Source organism: Pollachius pollachius (genome assembly GCF_949987615.1).
Source record: "Pollachius pollachius genome assembly, chromosome: 1".
NCBI lineage: Eukaryota > Metazoa > Chordata > Actinopteri > Gadiformes > Gadidae > Pollachius > Pollachius pollachius.
Genome location: NC_136934.1, coordinates 11,533,042 through 11,555,562, shown reverse-complemented (window position 1 = coordinate 11,555,562; position 22,521 = coordinate 11,533,042). Strand labels below are relative to the sequence as shown.

Genomic DNA, 22,521 nt, shown 5'->3' with positions numbered 1-22,521 from the left:
TCCGGGAAAATGTACTTCTTAATTGAAGTTTTTAGAGGTGTTCATATAGCCTATCGAACTCAAAACTTTTCTATTTTTTACTAATCTTTTTATAAGGCGGGCTCCTACGTTTCACTCGCGTCTCCACCCCTCCTCTCTCTTGTTGCTGAGCTGCTGCAGGTTGAATCCATTGCCCCGATTTCCTGTCACATGGTTGGAAATAGGATCCCTCCTCTATACTATCTCTCCCTAATGTCAGTGGGTAGTGGTTGTGTAGTGGAGAGGGACCTGCTTTGAACTTTGGGGACTTTTAACCAGTGGCCAATGAGTTGCACCTCCACAAACCGAGACAGCGCATCAGTGCGTGAGACTCCGCTCACCTGAGACCAAATCCAACAGCGATCGAACAACAAGTCGTCCCATAAATCTAGCTCTCATCTCGTCTTTATTAAGTGTTTTGCGATGGATTCTTTCACAATTACTGCAGCCATTCTCCTCGCTGGGTTTATTTCCTCGGCGGCTTTGAGACACTTCGAAACCGGTGAGTGTTGCTGAACTTTTCTTACTTCTTATTTTTCCTACTTTGTGCAGATTGCATCGCTCTGTCGTTCCCAGCTGCGCTCTCTTGTCTTTTCCAGTTGAGCGTCTGCGAAACCAACAGGGACAGGTTTACTCTGTTCGCAACTTCAATGAGACATTCAATGTGTGCTGTTATTATTACTATTCAAATTACAGCATTTAACACTGACGGAGCGACATCCACATCCTTATACCTATTATGATATCTGATTTAAAGTAGGCTGTTGCATGAATGTTCTTCAGGGATTCCTTATGCACTTAAACAGATGTGTAAGAACTGTCATGCTCGTTGCATCTATGTGATTGTAATGTTACCTACAATAACACATTTACAAGGCATTATTTAGGATTAATACATTACATGGGCTCTTAATCCTTGCGGACATTTGTTTTGTAATCTAGTTCCAACTCAGCTGCCAAACGGTCGATTCGGGGAATTATGAGTGACACGGGGCAACACTGCCAGGATATCTCCCATTTGTTTACACCATCATCCTCTGTATCTTGTCTATACCAATGATTTTGCCCATGAAGTCGATCTAAAAACTGGAGTAGAAATTGATCCACAATAACACGAAGATTATCTGAATGGCCTCCAGAACTTTAACGTTAAATCATGTACCCAATATTTTCCAGCGCCCCCCCCCCCAAAAAAAAAAACCCTCAAAACTTTTTGAGTTTAAATCTTTAATAATGATGACCACCACACAAACCACACTTCTCCTGCTGTGTTTCATATATAAACGGCAAATCCTCTTGCTTCCTTTTTAATTTTTTTCTATCTCTTAATTATAGCCTTGGATTACAAATGAGAGGGTCGGCCATCTGGGCGAGTGTGTAACTACTCCCATGTGTACCTATGTATTAACAAAGTATTTAAAGCTATGGCATTCCCCCGCTCGCTGGCGGGCAATGAAAGGCAAAGCTCTAGATCAGACTTTTAAGTCAACAGTGTCATAAAATAAAAATAATAATTTAATCCAAATCAAAAAGACCAACATCTCTTCATGAGGATACTAACAACAACAAGACAAACTGAAACAAGGGTTTCGGTTGGTAAACTATTTAAATAGAAGCAATTAATAGCTTTGATTTTCTCCTCTGGTAAACTCATTTAAAATGTATTGCAATTCAGGGTTTAATTCAGGCTTCTGGAGGACATTGCATGAACTGTTAGTAATGTATGTGATGTGAATCCACCTCTGGCCCTATCCCGCTCTGTCACAGACAAGACCAGACGAGGGTTTGAGACGCAGAGAGGAGCTGATAGTTACTTTTAGAACCCTGCTTCCCTAAAGATGCTCTGATACCGCCTCTGCCTAATGCTGTCAGCGCTGCCGTAATCAAGTGTCTAACTCAGTTATGTTCGAGTGTTTTCACTTAAATTATCTTCCTCGGCTCTCCGGGTCTATAAGGGCCCGTCGGCTCATAGTCTAACAGCTGCACACTTCAGCATGCACCAAAGGCCGCTTCTCTCCCATACCATAGGAGCACCTATGTACTTAAACATCTTTGACCCGATAGCATGACGGCGGAAATAGCTGTGGCAGGTAGGTGTTTTGAGACGAGTAGCCTCTGGGTAATAATAGTATAGGCCGCCTCTCTTCCCTATAGAACACACGCCACAGTCCACGCCAACAGTCAGACTAAGCAACAAGCGTTTGTCCTTCTTATCGGAGACGTTTTTTGAATGTGTCTCTGCTGCTGCTTTGGACAAGTGGGCTTCATTAGAATCACTCCACCAAGCTGAAGAGAGGCGTTGTAGTGTGTGCGGCCCCTTGTCCTTTCTGTATTCCTACGCAGGGGCACTCCTTATCTGATACATCCCGCCTTTTGCTTCTCTGAAAAACGAGTCTTGAGAACAAGCCCATTCATGGGCTGTCCGTCGCGTCAAGCTGGACAGCAGTTTGTGAGTCACTGATGCTGATAAGTCACACAGTAGCCCCGGGGAGCGTATGTAATGCACTCTGGGTATTTGACTGAAACAACCATTGAGCAAGTCTCCAGAATTCCTTCCAAACGAGGGCAATATCCAGTTGATCGGGTCCTTAACCGTTGTATACCGGTTCAAGGTATCGTATGATTGGCAGCGTGTGCCGCTTTCCCTTGGTCTGCTCAGAAGACGTGCATGAAATGACTTGTACCTCAGGGAGAGGTTTGTTTAACCATGAGACCCCCTCATGGTTCAACATACCTGAAGTTTGGGGTCAGGTAGTTGACATCAAGCTGACCTTATGAAGAGAGCTGGACAGAGGGGTGCTCATTATTGGGTTGAAACACTTATATGATCAACTATTGTATTTGATCACAGCATTCAAATGGTGTCCTTCTGGTCAGCGAAGGCAGCATTACCTGCTTATTGCTTTTGGTTAATTACCTACAGGATAATATAAATATACCCTAGGTATACACACAGACGCGTGCGTGCGTGCGCACACACACACACACACATGCTTTCACAAACGCACACACAAACACAGGCACACACATAACACACACAAATGCTAACACACAGATACACGACCACACATGCTTAGACACACACACACACACACACATACAAACAACACCATACTATTAGGCACACACATACATGCGTACATGCTAACACAAAACTATATCAACAAACTCTAATACACACACATGCCCAGACATGCTAACACAAACACTGTCACACACTCATACAAATATACACACACACAAGCACACACGCAACCTTCAGCCCAAACAAGCTTGGGCTGAAGTGTTTCCCTGGAGCAAGAACAGAGAACAGAAGTTGGGACAGAGCGGGGAGAATGATGGTACTTGTGTAGTGTTGTTGGTCGGGGTTGTGTGGCTGCCCTGCTGACTGTGTGGATGGTATGGATGGGGATCAACCGTTAACATGTTCTGTATTATCCCTCACATCTTTGAATGATAGCACAATAATAAAACACTCTTTCTGTTGTCCCGTGTGTACACAATGAGCAGTGTATCCTGTGTACAATGGCTATTGTGTTTATGTTTAGTTGATATACACAGAATATCCTATCTTATACTGTTGTAGTGTAGTGTGTGTGAGAGAGGGTGACTTGAACAGCATTTCCTATGACCCTGTATTGACTTCTCCTATGACTTTTGCAGACTACTCAGTAGATGACGTGCGATGTATGTGCGTGGTTGTGCCTGCATGCTTGTATATGTGTGTATGTGTGTGTGTGTGTGTCCCCTTTATCGCCATCCATGCCATGCCAATGGCCCAGGACCTGTGTTACCGGGGGCTTCTGTCGCCCTCTCACTCTCCCACACCTTCTCACATCTGTAGCTCTCCCCGACCCCCCGACCCCTCCAACAGTAGCTACTGAGGCTTGGGCCGTTTAAGAATGGTCTCCATCGCCCTCTGGGGGGGGGTTAGAGAGAGAGGGAGAGGGAGAGGGAGAGGGAGAGGGAGAGAGAGAGAGAGAGAGAGAGAGACAGACAGACAGACAGACAGACAGACAGACAGACAGACAGACAGACAGACAGAGAGAGAGAGAGAGAGAGAGAGAGGGAGAGGGAGAGGGAGAGGGAGAGGGAGAGGGAGAGGGAGAGAGAGAGAGAGAGAGAGACAGACAGACAGACAGACAGACAGACAGACAGACAGACAGACAGACAGACAGACAGACAGACAGACAGACAGACAGACAGACAGGCAGGCAGAGAGACAGACAGACAGACAGACAGACAGAGAGAGAGAGAGAGAGAGAGAGAGAGAGAGATGCTCTTCTGCCTTTGGAAGATAATGACAGACCGTCCTGTGGTGGTGGTGGTGGCTGAGATGTAAGCATGTGTGTGCAGGAGGGATGGTGGGATGGTGGCAGTGGTGGAAGCTTGGTCAGCAGAGCAGAGAGGTTCAAGAGTTTAAACCCTAAGGATCACCCCCCTTCCCTGTAGCAGGGGTTAGAGACGGGGAGGAGGGTGGGGGGTCCTATGGGAGAGCGCTGGGGAGGGACAGGCTGTCAGATGTGGGCCATGGCATGCGCTACTCCTGTTTTTCCGACTGGATCTGAGAGACCTTCCTCCACTGATGAGCTTATTTCTCAGTGTGTGTTTGTGTGTGTGCACATACACATCTGCACATTTATATACACATCTATACACCCCCAGGTTCCTACCTACCTTAAACATTCTCCTCAACACCCATCACACAAGCTCCACCTCCGAAGGATCCATCATTTTGCTAAGCCTCCCCCCCCTATTGGAGTAGCTCCCCCACGCCTGACATTTGAACACAACCCAGACTCTTAAGTGTTGTGTCGCACAATTTATTTGCACTTTTATATGTTCAACTAAGTGAGAAGTGTGTAATAAATCGAAGGTTATAATAACATAACATAACAGTGTGGGCCCAGCTTACCTCTTTCAGACCGTCCTCCTAGACAAAGTGAGCCACATCCTTCTGGCTCCCTTGTGTGCTGTGCCCATGTATAATTACCCCCGCGCCCGGCCCATATGGAGCGCTCATAAATCTATAATGGAATGCCAGAGAAGGTTCACTTCAGCATGACAACGAAAACACACACCAACAAAAGTTTACTGCCATATGGCCGCCGACCCGCAAATAAAAAAACAACTAACAGCGTGTGTGTCTTTGAATTGATAGACCGGCAGCAGCCACACTATACTGTTTTCTAATGTCTGCTACAGAAACTTTCCGCCAGTTTTCGATTGAGGCTAATGAGTGTGTGTGTGTGTGTGTGTGTGTGTGTGTGTATGTGTGTGTATGTGTGTGTGTGAGAGAGAGTCTGTGAGTGTGTGAGTGAGAGAGAGGCACACAGACAGCCACATATACACAAACAGGAAGAGAAACAACTTTAATTTAAATTTGAATAGTGAAACTTGGCAAACAAGCCAAAAGTACAGAAGAAGTACAGTGTCTTGCCATTATTGAAGATTGCACAATGTTCTTGTGGATGTGCTGTAAGCAGTCACCAGTCGGCATTCAGCTTTGTTCTTTGTAAGTCGTTAAAGACGTGCGAAAAGTCATCCTCATGGAAACTTGCTCATCATGTGACCATCACAACAACAAATTCAAAGCAGTCATGTAAGAGGGATTCTCAAAATTCCAATGATAAAAAAGAGGAGTCTTAGACTATATCTGATTGGCTATTCTTTCCTACATTATGCAATCAAGCACATCCAGATATGTTTTGGCCAATGCAATGACAAAAACATGGGCCTAAAGCCAAACACCTCTTTCTGCACCTTTTCAACATGAATGTCGGTGAACCGCACTGTTCAAGTAAGCGTGACAACCTTGTATACACTTTATACAGCTAGTCATACAGCTATGGTTATGAACCCAAATACAGGAGAATCTCAAAATTACACTCATGCGCTCCTCAACATCTTCCTGCGCTCCCCACGCTGTGCATGTTCTGACTTGCGAAGGCGGGCCAAACTTTTCAGGAATACTCTTGTTCGCTCGACAGAAAATGTTGTATTTGGCTGGCCCTCAGTAACAGGAGAAGAGGTCCATTTAGTCTGCGTCCAGGGGTTCTGCGTCATCATTTGACCTCAGGGAGGCGCCCCAGGAAGGAAGGTCATGTTGTGGGAGACGCCCTAGTCACTCCATGCCCACCAGGCTCTTGGACCGCCCAGAAAACCGCCAGCCAGTGGGATGGAGAAACAGACCCGCTTATTATGAATACAATAGTGGTTATTACTGTGCCACTCTGATTTTCATCCTGTCATGTTCCTCAAAGGATTTCAGAGGCTTAAATGTGTTTGATCAAGGCACCTGTCTCTATCTGTCTCTTTGTGTGTCTCTCTCTTTCCGCCTCCTCTCTTTAGCTCCCTGTGTCGCGCTCTTTTCATGAGTACTGTACTGCATGTTAAGGGGCACAGTGTTGAGGGTTTGTCAAGGATGCTACTAGGTCATCCCTTTGTTAAGGGTTGAACCTTTAAGCCCTTTCTCTCCCCCTCTCGTTCTTGCGCTCTCTCTCAGTCTCTCTCTCTTCATCCATCTCTTTCTGCCTCCTTTTCACATCCATCTCATTTCCTCTCTTTCTCACTGGTTTTGTTTACATTACATCTTGCTAATCAGGCACCTGCCCTGGCAGTTGGTCATCCCAGAATGCAAAGCAGCCCCTGCCAGATAAACGAGTGGCATGTGGCATGTGGTGGCATTGTAGGGTGCCGGCGGCCCGCAGCCGACACGGCATATGGGGTGGTTATGTCAAACATCACCGGAATTCTTGTGAGATAATGTGACAACGTCCCTAAACATTGTGCTGTCTGGTTAGGTTTGTCAGTTTGTGCCTGAATGTTGAAGGCAACCCCAGTTAAACTACATGGAATTACACTGTCAAATGAATGCCTCCCTCTTGTTTTTCAAAAGGCCGCACAACGGATGTCAAGAAGGCCATCCGCAAAGCATGAAGAGGATAAACAACACTTAGGGTCGAGGAGAACTGACACAGTTCTTGGACCATAGGTTAGCCAAAACTGTGGTTTTTGGGTCTTGTGTGTTTTCCGAATGAGCTGAGACAGTTTTGCTTTTCAAAAGGGCAATGTGAGTCCATCATCTTTCTGTCGTTGACTTGTACAATCTGGGGTCCAATAAATGTCAAGCATGATATGATTATGCTTGACATTTATTTCCTGCACCTTCATCCTAAACTTATGCTTTAGGATACCCACTCTAGTTTTAGCCCAACGACACAATCTCTGCCTTGGCAGTATGTTCTGCAGCAATTGGGCGCCATCAACTGGAACAGACTTTAGGGCCCTTGTTTTCATTTCCGAATTCTATTAACTCTCACAAACAATTGCCGTCATTATCTTAACCCAATTTAATTCATAGAAAATTGAATTCTATAATCACCGCAACGAACCCGAGGGGGACAGAGCCTGCTATCTGTGTTTTGCATTGTTACTGTAATGAGTTGGAACAAAATGTTTTAGGCCTCAGGCGTATTTATTATAACAACAACAGCCATGCTGACCTCCCACTACCCATCGAAATGCATTTCACTGGCTCTTCTAAAATGGGAAATGCATTTCGATGGCTAGCCTGAAACCAATGTCTTCTGAACAAATGTATTAATTAAAACCTAACATATCATTAACTTCATTTAAGTGGGTCTCCTGTATTTGAATGGTAAATGTTGGAAACATTGACTAGTGAGTTGTTTTCCGGAAACATCCTGTGGCTGAGATTCAAAGCAACCATATATTTTTGTGGCGGGCTGTTTTGAGTTTGCGAGAAGCATAACCAGCAACCCAACGGTGGGATAGTGAAGAGCCACTGTGACCTGTCCGGCATGCTCTGCTTCTTTTTATAATCCCAGTTATGATTGGTCTTTGGCCATTGAGGTCAGTGCTCTCATGCTGAAGAGAGGGAAGGCAAACTCCCCTAAAATAATAAAAATAAAAACAAGGAGAGTCAAAATGACTCTCCTTGTTTTTGACTCAAAATGCTGTGTCGAAGGGCTTTTGTGTTTTGCTATAAACTGTTTGTGGCTGGGCAGGGAAATTGCCCCCTTTGACTGCGTACACTACAAGATATGTTTGCATGCACTGACCAATCTGCCGAGACCAAGAAAGAGGACCACTAAGTGGACCTGCCCCAGAGTACAAGTCAGCATGGAGAGACTTTGGGCTATGCGTTCGTAAGCCATAACAATGGAAAATGTTTTATTAAAGCAGGTTGCGAGGGGACACACACAAATCTTAAATAAGTAGCTCAAATTAATATGTAGTGGACCGACTGTACGGGACAGATTCTCCTCAGTGGCTCAGACAAATCCTACTCATGAGGTACTGCAGGGAAACACCTCGGCCGCACAACTATACTCACAAACAAGCAATTGTCCCGAGAAGCGCTGGAGCCAGTGATGGCCCACTGCAACACGATGCTCTTTGAAAGAGGCCTGGAACTCAAAAGGTATGAAACTCAAGTCGCAGGGAGGCCCTGAATTGGTTGCCTCTCATGTGCCCTAGGTGAATGCAGAATCCCTGAGGCCAAATCAAACTTGCTGGTCCCGCAGCAGCCTACGTGGCACCGGCCCCTACAGCAACAAGACATCCATGCGGGCTCCGTGATAGAATGGTGATGAAGGGTTAGGGGGAGCAGTCACACTCGGCCGGTGCCATGAAACACTATCTGCTGGCCGTCAATGGACTCCCAGTAATGGATCCCTTGTCCCAGGCAGGGCAGTGGGATGCCTCCCTGTCTTTTACCAGAGCCATCTGGTTCCCAGGACCACTGAGCTCTTCCCAGCTCTTCCCAGGACCACAGTGTAAAAGGATCGCTTTCACAGACAAGATGAGGAACTGGAGACTAGGAGGGGTTTTAAAAGGGGTCTGAATAGGGAACACTTTGGTCCCCTCTCTTTATCAGCCCTTTGTGATATTGTTATTTTGTCCTGGGGACTAAGTTCTGATGCAGTGTATCCCCCCGACAATTAGTTATTTGATACAGTGGTAATGTGTTCCCTGCTCCCTCACTGACCCGGTCAATCAGGGGAAACAATAAAAAGGAGTTTTCAGCATGTTAGAGTCCCCCGCCTCCTCAAGAAAACACAATGAACGCAATCTAGACATCAGGATGAACGTGCAACTTTGTGACAGATATCCAAACCGCGGCAAAACCAGGCATAGAATTAAGAGGATCTACTGTGGAAGGAGTTGGAGGTCAAATGTCCTAATTGCGGTGGAACCACAGAAACAGGTCTTTTCTCTGCCATGAAATTGGATTAAAAGTTTAAGAAACCTAAACGCACATAGGAATGCCGAAGGACCAGGGCAGGTACCTCCCATCTGTAGTTTGAGAACCAAACAAATCCATCCGTGGAACCTCTCTTACGATGCCTGCCTCTCACCAAAGCACACTACACGTTCATTGGATGCAGATGGAGGCATTTTTGTGATCCGCACATGGGGCCTGTTGAAGCACTGCTGGAGAAACCGTTGGTTCAGCTTTGCTGTTAAAAGAAGTCATTACGGCTCCCTGTGATCACCCCAGATCCCCCACGTCTGATTCCCTTCGTCGTGGTCTAGTCCACCCTGGACCAGAGGCGGAGGGAAAGTGCATTGGCGGTCCATTTCAGTGACTTTACTCCTGGGCACATGTGGCTCCTAACATTAGCTAGACCTTTCAAGAAATTAAGCCGCAAGTTGGCAGCAAGCACTTTGAGCCATTATATATCTCATCAAAAAAGCTATTACCGATTGGGGTACTGCAACGCCGTGACTCTACATATTATTTCGTTTTTATTTTACCTTTAAGGGTATGGCCTGGACCAAAGTCAATTATGATACACATCCTCTCATCATGAAGCCAGAAAATACTAGCAAGTTTTGTATCTCATTACAACGATTTAGAATTCTACAGGGAAACAAAACATAGAGATGTCTTGGATAACAGTTCAACTCATTCCCTGGGGTTCGGATTAGAGTTTCATAGGTTCCTTTGGATGTTTACAAATAAGTTTTGTTATGATCAATCAAATCTGGAACTGATAATTTGCTGATTTCAGAGGCTGATAATAACTACAACAGCTAAACTGCACACCCGAAAAGCATGATTAAGGAAAACTGTTTAAAGAACTGCATTTGTATACTAAAACAGAAAAATATGATAATTGTTTATGCAACAAAACATATATCCATTAACCTCACCATTTATTTAACACTGAGGACAACCCCCCGCCCCCCACTGTAAACAGGCAGAGTCTTGTACATATATTTCTAAATCTTTCTGCAAATAATTTGAACCACAAGAGTAAACGATTGGTGTGCTCTAGGGGACAAGCAGATATATAGGCCATCAATATAACAAACATGCCTCATAGCAGTCAACCGACGTGAAGACATGAAGGGTGATTATGTAATGACTGAACTGAAATTGACTTAATTAACTCATCATAAGGCTCAGATAATAGGGCTACACGCCCATCTAATAACATTCTGAAGAAGAAATTAAATTATCTAGAAACTATTAACCTGCCAACCATTTATTGAATACATTTACCTATGATTAATCATTCAAGTCGGAACTTTAAGAAAAAAGAGCTAAAGACAATGACACAGATATCAATCCGTGACCACCGCTCATCCCAAACCTTTACTTACCTTCGTCACTACTCTTCTTCTGCAGACCCTATAATCAGGAAAGACCCCAGGAAGAGAGAGAGAGAGAGAGAGAGAGGAAGAGGAAGAGAGAGAGGGAGAGAGAGACGGAAGAGGAAGAGAGAGAGGGAGGGGAGAGGGAGAGGGAGAGGGAGAGAGAGAGGGAGAGAGAGAGAGGAAGAGGAAGAGAGAGAGGGAGGGGAGAGGGAGAGGGAGAGAGAGAGGGAGAGAGAGAGGGAGAGAGAGACGGAATCATTTATGTTGGGAGGATGGTGTTGGTGTCGCTGGCTGTGGATGACCTGGTCTCCGCACACATGTCCACTGAACACCGCGGACGGACGGACGGACAGTCCTTTTAGCTGGAACCAAAATCCCATATAATTAACATTCCTCACATGCCAGCTAACCTGAACACAAACAGGAAGATAGAAAACAGGTGGGTCATAATGACCCTCGTCCCCATCCTCCTCCCTCTCTCTCTCTGTGTCTCTCTGATAATTTTGCATGGTTCAGATCTTTCTGAGGTGTGTTGGCTCCGACGTCTATGCTTTGATGTTCGCTTAACGCGGTTGGACAGGAATGCCAGGGGGGCCGTGTCTGAGCTGTGTCACCACACTCGATGGTTGTCACTGGAGACTCAAGGAAGGAAAAAAAAAAGCATCCACACACACATGCTGGTATGGGTGCTGGGGGTTATCTTATTGCCTGTCATAGAATGATCAATTATTATTATTGCGTAATGGCAGTTCTGAGTCTGACTTCCAATTATTTTTGCGGTTTGCTAGCGGCAATCATATCGCCATTAACATGTCTGTAGGTTTGAATAACTCTTATCTGCAGCCATCACCGATGGCAGTTATGTTTGCTGTGTTTCAGTTGAGACAATGACAACCTTTTGGCATTGAGCCAAACGGAAAACAAGGGCAAAGGACCGGCTCACAAAGAACTGAACGGCCAGTCCCTCTCGGGGAGCGTTTCTTTGGTCCACCTTTTGTGTACGGTCTGAAATTAAAGAGGCGTTCAAATGGTCTGTTCAACCTAGTGTTCCCTTGGGGGGGGGAAACACATTGAACTGAACGTTCGGAGATATACAATGGAGGCGTGAAATGGAGACAGAATAATTTACACATAAGTAGCGTTCCCATGAATCGCGTCTGTGAGCGATAAACATCGCCGAGTTGTTTGTACCCTCGGTGGGAGCCTGCATACTGGATGTGTTGTGTCGGTTCTGTCTGAAAACGGGACTTCCTCCTTCAGAGACCACGCTATTCTTAGGGCCACAGATTAGAGGTCGATTGTCACACGCAATAGAATGTGGGCTACTGCTATAAAACACAGAAGGGTGCGCACACATATGCACACACAAACGCACACACACACACGCGTGCGCGCGCGCGCACGGTTAGTGCATACTGGGCACACATCCACACACTAATTACAGTAAAGTGAGTCGTGGGTGAGAATGACCGGTGGTACAAAGGGCCTTCTGTACGTGCGCGCGTGCATGCTTGTGCGTGCGTGTGCACGTGCGCATTTACGGGGTTAGTCAGTGGGGTTGCCTCTGTTCTTGCACCCTCATTGGATCTATTTTAAAACACCGGGACTTCTCGACGGATGCAGATTGCTCCTTTTCTTTCATACTGTAAGTTCAGGGGGAATGGGGGCTGTGCAGTGGTTGCGTGTATGCCGCTAGATATTCGTGCATATCACTGTTTGCCTTGTTTGTCTGTCCGTGTGTGTGTGTGTGTGTGTGTGTGTGTGCGGGCGGGTGGGCTGTGTAGCTATGAGGAAGAACAAATGGGGAGGGGGGGAGGGGGGGGGGGAGGGGGGGTGAAGAGGCAGGGAGAGGGGAGAAAAGGAGCCATAACTAGACGTGATGCATGGTTTGCCGCCGCGTCAGGGAGCATCAGAGTGCACCGTGGTTAACAGGGGTATCGTTTTACCCTGTTCAGACACTGGAGGAACAAATAAATAGAAAACTGTGGCCCAAAAGGCCCCATGCTGTCAGGTCTGGCACCAACTGGGATGTCTGTTGCACATTGGTGCACCATCCCCCCACCTCCCTCCACCACCACCACCACCACCACCACCAGCTCTCCTTTAATCCCACGCCGGTTGTTTGTGTGATTGCGTGGAGGCCTGTCACGCAGCTGCACCAGGGAGCCTCTGTGATGGAATCGTCCCCCCAGTGCTGGTGTCCCCATTGCCACTGGTGTGGTTGGAGTTTTTTGTGTTTGCTGTTGCTCTGGGTGGGTGTGTCGGCCCCTGTGCCTTAACAGTAGTGTGAGGCAACCCCAACGGATGTCTTTGTATTCTTCTTATTTTGGGTCTTTTGTTGCACTTTTGATAAAATAACAAAGTAAAACACGCCCGTTTTCTCTCCGACAAAATACCCCTCCATTTGTCCTCACTTTGTCTTCTTCTCCTGTATGTTTTCCTGGGGGGAGACTGATTCTAACTCCCCCCCCCTCCCACACACCCTTCCCGCCTCCCCCTGCCCTGCGCGGTTAGTCCTGTTTACCTCGGTGTCAGAGTTGGTTTAGCGTGAGCTCAGTGGCGTGTGCTGAATGTGCGTGAGATTTCCCTCTCTATTTGTTTAACCCTATAACCCTGTCTGAGTCTTTATGGAGTGGTGGGACTGTGTGTCTATGTGTCCGTATGTGTGTGTCTGTGTGTCTGTATGTCTGCGTCTGTGTGTGTGTGTGTGCGTGTGTTTGAATGTGTGTGACACACGTGTTTGAATGAGGATGTGTGTGTGCAAATGTGGTCTTGTGTGCGCCAATTTGTGTGTGAACACATGCATAAGCTTGTGTGTGTGTGTGTGTGTGTGTGTGTGTGTGTGTGTGGATAAGCAGAGGAGACAAGGACGGCGTTGGAGGTGAAGCAGCTCTTAATCATGTGCAGAGCGGTTGGCCCTGCTCCACCAGCCAAGATGGCCGCCGTGCCTCAGAACGGTCCGTCTGAGTCGTAACAGATTGTGACACAACCCGGGGCCCATGCGCTGTCAGCCTGGCCGCCGCTCTCAATCCCCTGGGTGTCTTTCAGTTATTCACCTGCTGAACTGCTATTTAGGGCTCAGAATCGCCTCTCTCCTCCCTAAACCCCACCCGCCCCAAACATAAGTGTCCTCTGGCTGTCAAATCCTATCAGGGGGTTCCTTCCCCTCCTCTTGGGAAACACGGACAAGGTGGATGTTGGATCTGCCAGCTGACAGATAGTCCGTCGGACGATCGTCAACTATCAGGACAAGACGCTTTAAAGGGGGGGGGCAGTGGAGTGACTGGAGGCAAACCCTTTCCTGCTGGGAGAAATAAAACGTCAAGCACAGGAGAGTGACAGGAGTATTTCTTTATTTTTTTGGTGGCGGCGTTGATCCCATATTTGGCTTGAGGTTCTGGACCTACATTAGGCTATTTCCATTACAGGCCAAGATAATAGGGGCTGCATGGGAATTAGATGCAGCTCTGTTTTATGGGGTCTATAAGCCAGTCACTTTGGCAAGGAACCTGGTAGGTCTGTGGCTACCGCGGTGCTGGACAGGAGGGGGCTTTTACTTTGGAGGTTGGCACGGTTGTGCCCCCGAGAAGCCATAGTAGTGGTGGTTTTTGTTTAAGCTATTTTAGGGAATGAATGGGACCCAAGTTTATGGCTCCAGTTATCTGGGGCCACGAGCGATGACAAAAGCATCAAACGGCTGGAGTAATTGGAAAGCAGTGCTGGTTAAATGCTAACCGCCGTTGATGTCATTCTTAGGGAGGTTTCCCTCTCTACTACTCATGGAGAATCACATGTTTCTTCTTTTCCTTCGGGGTGTGCCCTTTCATTGACTCTCCCTGGAGTACGGAGGCTTAAGAGCAACAAATGTCTTTTGCTTACAGAATGAGAGGAGAGCTACTCGGCGACGAAGTAGAGAGAGAGGAGATGCCAGAATATGATGACATAATGTCATCATATTCGTCCGAGGGATGTGATTCAAACCGTTCCTTTCTTGAGAGTGATTGGTGATAATGAAATCATGACTGACAGCCTTTTGAACCACTCATCCGCCCTTCACCCCCCCCCACCCGAACCGATCCAACTATACTGCTCCCCCCGTAGCCCCCGTCCCTCCCACTCATAGACCGACAGCTCTTTTTATGTGGGTTTGGATTATGGTGGGCATGTGGGGAAGCAGTGCCCCCTCTGGTGTGGTCTGGTACTGTCGATTTGGCCACATTATTGCCAGGCTGTCCCCTTGTTCCCACTCTGGCATTGACACAATTACCACTATGGCTTTTGGGATATCGTTCTTTTCCAGGAACTGAAATCCAATATGGCCCCATTTGTTTTCATTTAGCAATAAGTCATACAGTCATCATATCCGAACTTCCCTGCAATACTTAATTATTAACTTTCCAAGTTCTTGGTTTGTAACACATTAAAGGCCAGTCCGTGGGCACGCTGAAGTGAGCCAACAGTACGAGTGTGAGCGTAGTCATGTAGATTACACCAGCACTTCCCTCCTACAATGGCCTCCTTCTGTGTAATGCCATTATATTATTACTCATGCGGCAAGCCCGCGAGGCCGTCCCATGAGCGCCAAGCGTATAATAAAGATGGAAGGAAGCTCTTTATGTCAGCCCTCGACGAGGAAGCAGCCGTCTGTAATTAGCATCGCTTTTCAACCCTGGCGCAGCCGACACAACACATACGCAGTTTACGCATGCGTCTGGCGTGACAACGCAGAGGAACACTCTGAGCGGGCGGTGCAGCACAGTCTGTCGGCATCCATATGTTGCAGTTGAACTAACTTTTAGTATTGACTCCCCCCACTTCCCCACCCACCTACTGACCCGGTCTGCCTCCTCATCAACCCTATACCCTCACCACCACCGCTGTTTGTAGTTCAGGCCTGCCCACTTCATTCACAAATCATTAGGCAGAGACCCCTGCAAATATAATGACAGGGCCGAGTTTGTGCCCATATTGTGTGTTTATAGCGTCAGTGCACGTCTGTGTGAGGGGCTGAGTGCAGGCGTGTCCTAGCATGCATGTGTGAATGCGTGCATGTGTGTGTGGGTGTGTTTTGTGTGGGTGTGTGTTTGCATGTGCATGTACATATGTGTGTGTGTGTGTGTGTGTAAGGGGGGGGAGGGGCTATGGGTATGTATGGTTCCCTCTTTAGGGTTGCAGGGGTGGTGCAGCTTTTTGTGGCAGCAGTCCAGGGCAAGTCACCTCCCTCCCCCCCTCGCCACTCCAATCCTATCCCTCCTCCTCCTCCTCCTCCTCCTCCTCCTCCTCCTCCTCCTCTTTTTCCCGGACTCTTTCTATTTGTGGGTCTGCGTCTGCTTTATAAGGGAAGGACTGTGTGTTTTCCCCCTTCTACTTCTGCTGGCAGTCTTTAATACCGCGGCTCTGGTTCCCATCAGCGCCTGCGATGAGACCACAAGAAAGCCCCGGCAGCACCCCCCCACCACGTGACCAGGGTGCGACCGTCTCCCAGTGACCATGAGGGGGGGGGGGGGGCACCCCACAAACCACAACAGCTTCTGGTGTGTGTGTGTCTCTGTGTGTGAGTTTGTATGTGTGTCTGTGTGTGTCTGTGTGTGTGTGTATGTGTTATTTTTTGTCTGTCTGTGTGTGTGTGTGTGTGTGTGTGTGTGTGTGTGTGTGTGTGTGGATGTGAGTGTGCACAGATGCGCCTGGCTCATTACGGGCGTGCACGTGGTGCTCTTTATCCGCGCCGCTTGACGGAGGTTGTGGGCCCCGACCGCAGCGTCCTTTCCTCCAACTCCATCCAGTCGTCTTTTTTCCATTTATTTATTTCATTTCTCCTTTTTTTTTACGATGTCCTCCTCACTTATCTCCGAGCGCCGTGCGGTTCCGCTACTTCCCCTTTTCCCCAACGGTGCCCTGGAACCACATCAACCCGCCCACCACATCGCTCTCTCGCCGACCCCCCTCCCCCTCCCTCCACACACTCAAACCTCACCTCAGCCCCCCCCCCCCCCCTCTGCTGCTCCGGTGGCTGCAGAACCGTTGCCATATTTACCATCTCGTCCTGGAAGGCTAACGCCGGGCTGCCGCCGCAGCAGGGCCAGATGACTGCCAGCCTCCCCAGCCCCGTACGCACACAAGAGCTGCTCCGCCCACAGAGAAGAAAGAAAACACTACCCTCACCCCCCACCCCACCCACCCAACCCACCCAACCCACGCCCTTAAACGAAGGCAGGGGACGTTCACAAAGTCATTAAGATTTGATTTTTAATTTTTGCGTTTTCCTTTGGTGTGTCCCCTTCAATACATTTCACGATCTCCCCAACCAACAGCCACGGTTCAGCCCAGTGTGGCTCTGGCGAGGGTCGATGTTTGAAGGACGTGAGCTCATTGGGGATGCAGTCCGTCGCACCGTCTGATGTAATCGGGGGCGACGGGGCCGGTCTCAACCCTGATTACTTTGGGAGGGAAAGTGAGTCGTGATCGTCTTCTCCTCCCGGGAGCGGTGTCTCCTTCGCAGTCAGACGGCCGCACTCCGGAACGGAACATGTGACTGGAACATGTCAACGGAACATGTCAACGGAACAGGGCCCTTAACAACACACACTTAAAAAACCCATGAATAATGTGTCATACTTAATAAGGGCCATCAAAAAACATCCCCGCGTGGGATCCAGTTCTCTGTGAAACTGGGAACTCGAGAACCCATTTTCGTAAGTATTTTTATGCGTGATTTTTAAGGCGTGATTCCATGGCTATGAGTTAAACTCCATCACCCTATGCAAGTCGCGTTGGAAATCTGTTATATCCGTCTCGGTGTCTCGGGTTACTGTAAATCAAAACAAATTGGTCTATTGCCATTTAACTCTCTAACACACACACACACAACCCCCCCCCCCCACACACACACACACACACACACACACACACACACACACATACACACGCACAACAATTTACATGCAGACACATTTACACACATTCGCACACACACACACACACACACACTACAAACACCTGTCATGCAGCCATTTGTCTGTCAGATGTGTGTATGACAGGTATTTTATTGAACACACCCGCATGCAAACACACACAGACAATTTGGCCCTGCTGAAGTCTCTTTGTCGTAAGTCTCATGTTCCACTCGATCGACACTCAGGTGGTTTCATGAAGAGATGGCGGCAGATTCTTTTGTGTGCCGCGGCCAAATTAATTAAAATCGAGGAGAGGAGACAACGGAGAGCCAATATGAGTAATATAAAGTGCATAATTACAGGCCCACCACGGCGGCTTCCTACTGGTGATCCGCTGTCAGCCGAATGATGAATCAACCCTGGAACAAAAAGGGACTGAAGCAACTTTAATTAAAAGCTACTTTTAATTTGTCATCAGACGGCGCTGAGGAAATATGTGTGTGTGTGCGGGGGTTTGGGTAGGGAGCGAAGAGGATTCTTTTGTGATTTATTGTGTTTGTGTATCTATTTTATTAATACATACTTACGTTACCCACTTTGATGATACATTACTTGGCCACAGGGATTCAATGTGATTAAATGAAATGGAATTCTTTCATTCAATTTCTAATAAGAAGGATGAAACATTCTGCGGAATATAATACAACTGCAGTAATGGAAGGGGATGTAGTTGAACCAATAGTTTATTGTTTTGGCATTGTATGAGAAAATTATTTTTACAGCAGGATCGTAACATGCAACCTACTGGACTTTCACTGTATGTGAACACAAAAGCATGTATTGAAAAGAATGCGGTAAATCAAATGTATTTTATTCGCTATAAACTGGAGAAGCAGTTTGGCCTGAATGCTTCCCTTTCTCCACTTGTCAGAGGAAGAGCAGAGTTTAAAGAGGGATGACATGTGATGGGATGGCCTGCGCAGGGAACACAGGACAGCGGGGGACAAAATAACATGACGGCAGAGGAAGATGATGATTCCGAGCAAATGTGGAAACTCTTGTCGCGGTAAATCAGTCTAGCCCCCAATGGCAGTCCCATTGCAAGGAATGAGCTCATTGTGAATGGAGCCAGTAATGAAAGGGACCTGTGATTGGCTAACCGCATATTAACAACAAGGCCCGGAGCGACCAGCCAAAACGGAAAGACTTTTATTTAGATTCTAAGTGTTATTATCCGATTTTTCCTATGATAAAACACGTTAAAACGACTTTTCCTAATGACTTATGGACAGCAGTCTTCACTTCACACGATGTCAAAACACATCGATCTCGTTTTTTGATCAACAAGTCCTTGTTGAAATAAATCTTCTTTCCTCTGAACCCTCCCTCAGTTTCCCCTAGCGCAGAAGACCATGTGATTGGCTGTTGAAATTACAAGCACCTGCACGCTGAGTAATCATGATGACAGCAGTCTATCAAAGAACAGAAATTGATATTATTCCAGGTTGATGTAATTATGGCAGGAAGTGAGTCAAGGCAGTTGGATTAGTCTTAATGGGCGTCCCCCCCCGGGACGCAGATCAGTGATGGCCCCTCTGGCTCTCATCACACACTCTTAAACTGTCCCAGAGAGGAAAAGTAAGGTCAACTATTGTTACCCTTGGGATTTATGCTTTATCCCCCCTCTCTTTATCTCTCTCTCCCTCTGTCTCTCTCTCTCCCTCTCTCTCTCTCTCTCTCTCTCTCTCTCTTGCATTCGCTCTCTCTCTCTTTCTGTCTCTTGCTCTCTCTCTGTCTCTTGCTCTCTCTCTTTTGTGTTCCTTTTCTCTTTGTCTTTGTATTTCTCTTCCCTTTCTGTTTCTCTTTCTCTCTCCTTCCGCCTTTTCTTTCTCTCTCTCTCTCTCTCTCTCGCTCTCTTTCTCTCTCTCTCTCTCTCTCTCTCTCTCTCTCTCTCTCTCTCTCTCTCTCTCTCTCTCTCTCTTCTCTCTCTCTCTCTCCCCCCACAACAGGCCTACAACATTATTCATCTGATTCTAACACCATAAGCTGAGTCTAAATATAATCCTCTCGAAGGCCTATTGACTGTGAACACACAACCTACAATAATACAATTGCAACGTTCCCGGAGCAGTAAAGTCAAACCAGATTTCTATTCATTTAGCTGCTCCATTAACCACTGCCTATTACCCGCCCGCTTAAAACCGCGCCCAGAGCGTTCAGTCCTTATCGACCTCAAGCGCTTTATCACCGACATTACATTTGATTGTAAATCTCTTCCTCTCCCTCTCCTTGTTTCCAGAGTGCTTCACCGCCAACGGAGCCGAATACAGAGGCTTCCAGAACCAGACGAGCCTGTCGGGAGGGAAGCCCTGCCTCTACTGGAACGAGACCTTCCAGCACCCCTTCAACACCCTCAAGTACCCCAACGGAGAGGGGGGCCTGGGCCCTCACAACTTCTGCAGGTAGGGCCTGTCTCTCCCGGACCCACACACACCCACACACATACCACACAGACCCCACCAGACACCGCAGCAGCCTGCTATCTGCGACGAGGGATCATGGTTCGCTGGGTGACCCCCGCAAAGGGAACAACCTGTGGCTGGTTATTCATACACAACACAACAAATTGCTCGAACCCGCGCTGAGGGGTTGCACAGATGTGTCAGAGGCTTCCTTTGGAACGCTGACATTGATTCATGATTCCCAGCGGGTCTCAAGTACCCGCGACAAAGCCGGGGACTGTGGTGAATAATTCAAAAGCAGGACAATAAAAAAGGCGACAGGCAGGCAGGAGGTCCTTGTCGATGTGGAAAGTGTTTAGACACATTGGACCGTGGAGACATCCACTTGTGAATGTTTGAGCATGGTGCCTCCACCACCACCCCCACCACCACCAACACCACCAACGCCACCCCTAGCCGAGCCTTTAGCCTTTGTCATCACACTGAGGCGCCCAGGCTTGGAAGAGTTTGTACGAGCAAATCTCTCCCGTTTCTTCTCCAATGGAATGTCATGGGTGAAGGGGTGGTTGGGGGCGGGGGACATGGTGGTGGCGAGCTCAGGCGCCGAGAAACCCCATCTATTTGTCATTCACGCTCGATGTGTGACTGTCAGTGTTTGCATGCATGGCCGTCGGAGTTTGTGTATTGGTTCTGTGCCACACTCTGTGTTCGTGACTGGGTTCAGCCCCGACGGAGGCTTCCAGAACAGTGGCTTGGACCAAACAGTCAAACCATAGCAGCGAGCCGGACGTCTCCTCCTCCCCACCCCCCCCCCCCCCCCTTAAAAATCCTCTGAAACATTTCTCCAAGTCACGGTTGTAAACTCGTAAGGAAACAATGCTTTGATGTGGCGTTTGTTCAGATTTGTTTTTACTTGGCCCAGTTAGGAAGTCACAAAATTTATTTCAGTGAGATGTGCGCAAAAGATCAAGGGCTGCTGCAAAACTCAAATAAAACGTGATGTGAAATGGAGAAAGGAAATTGCAATCCTTTTATTTTGTTGTTTTGATTTCGGCCATTTATTTAAAGCTTCTTTAGAGGTTAACCAAGACGGAGTTTGACTTTGTAAAAATAACCAACAAACATTGCAGACTTATCGTTTTTCACATCATAGACGGCTATGATTTGTCCAATAAATGATTTCAATTAAATGATCAAAGCCGTAGGCTAAAAACAATTGTAACGAAAATACATATTGGTAGACCAGCAATATCCCTTTATACGATAATTGTACCATAATACCCACTAGGCTTTGACTGCAAACAAACAGAATGTGGCCCTCAGTCTAGCCACAACAACTACCATACACGCACTTGCTTTAGTTACTGCAGTAAGTAACGTATCCAGGTCAGGGTTTCCTAACTAGAAGGTTGTCTTTGAACTCCTCTTTCTTCCTCTTACCAGCCTTTAAGATGAGGACTACAGTGAAAACTCACATCCAGATGCTTTCAGAATATGGTTTGCAGACTTTGTGTCTTTACATCTATGGGTGCATACGCAAAATTCAAATATCTATACGAGAAGGGGCAGAGGGTGGTGTTGTGGTCTGGTGAACGGAAGGTGGCTTAGAACTTTTTGTTTCATCCCACAGTCGAGTCAGATGCTGGACAGACGTTTTTACTATAGCATAGGCCTTTATTGTCCGTTTCAACATGGATCGGATTTTCCCGGATCATCATAGACTGTTCTATTTTAAGGGTCTAGAGTGTGCATGTGTGTGTGTGTGTGTTTGTGTGTGTGTGTGTGTGTGTCTGTGTCTGTGTCTGTGTCTGTGTGCATTTGCTCTTGCACGCTTGTATGTGTGCATGTGCACATGCGCTTGTATGCTTGTTGTGTGTGTGTACACAACCATGTGTCTGTGTGCTTGCATGTGTTTGTGAGTATGTGAGTTTTTGTGTTTGTGTGTGCGAATACGTGCTTGTGCTTTAGTGTACATGTGCATGCGTGTACACACATGCATACATACACATGGGAGTCTGTGCAGTTCTTTGAGTTTATGCAGAGCTTAGAAGACAGTGAAGCAGGTGCCTTTGAAGGGGTCGTTAGTCTCAGGGCAAGAGGACAAGAAGTGGGGACCATAAACCCTTTTCCCATCCCTTCCTCAGCGCTCTCCCCCTGGGCTGATTTAGGAGTGAGCGCTCTATGACAGTGCTTGAGAGACAGCCCTAATCGCTCCACACATTTCATCTTTATAGCCCCCTATAAAGGAGCCTCATGAAAGCACTGGGCAGAGGGGAAATGTCACATTACACCTCCCCTAAACCCGCCCCTGCCCCAGCCTCACCAGAGGAAAAGGAAAAAAACAGAAAGAGAAGGCATTGAAGGTGAACCGCTCCTGTGACCCCAGCATGACTTTGCAACCCAACCCGCAGCGCAGTGAGATCCCAGGTCTTCTAAAGTGGAATCATTTTGCACTGTTCAGGTGTTTTTACCCAAGGCTTGAACTTATTTTATTTAATACTCTTGAATCCCATCCCATT

At 47.3% G+C, this 22,521-nt stretch overlaps 1 protein-coding gene across 2 annotated transcripts in view; it reads left to right on the top strand.

Moving 5' to 3' along the window:
• The first annotated feature begins 253 nt into the window (after positions 1-253).
• kremen1 (kringle containing transmembrane protein 1) overlaps positions 254-22,521 on the top strand; it is a 51,741-nt gene continuing 29,473 nt past the window's right edge. For both annotated transcript variants that reach the window (XM_079738842.1, XM_079738841.1), the window contains exons 1-2: positions 254-520; positions 19,840-20,002. In XM_079738842.1, coding sequence (XP_079594968.1) covers positions 442-520; positions 19,840-20,002 — 242 coding nt within the window. In that variant the 5' untranslated portion in view covers positions 254-441. The remainder of the gene's footprint in view (positions 521-19,839; positions 20,003-22,521) is intronic.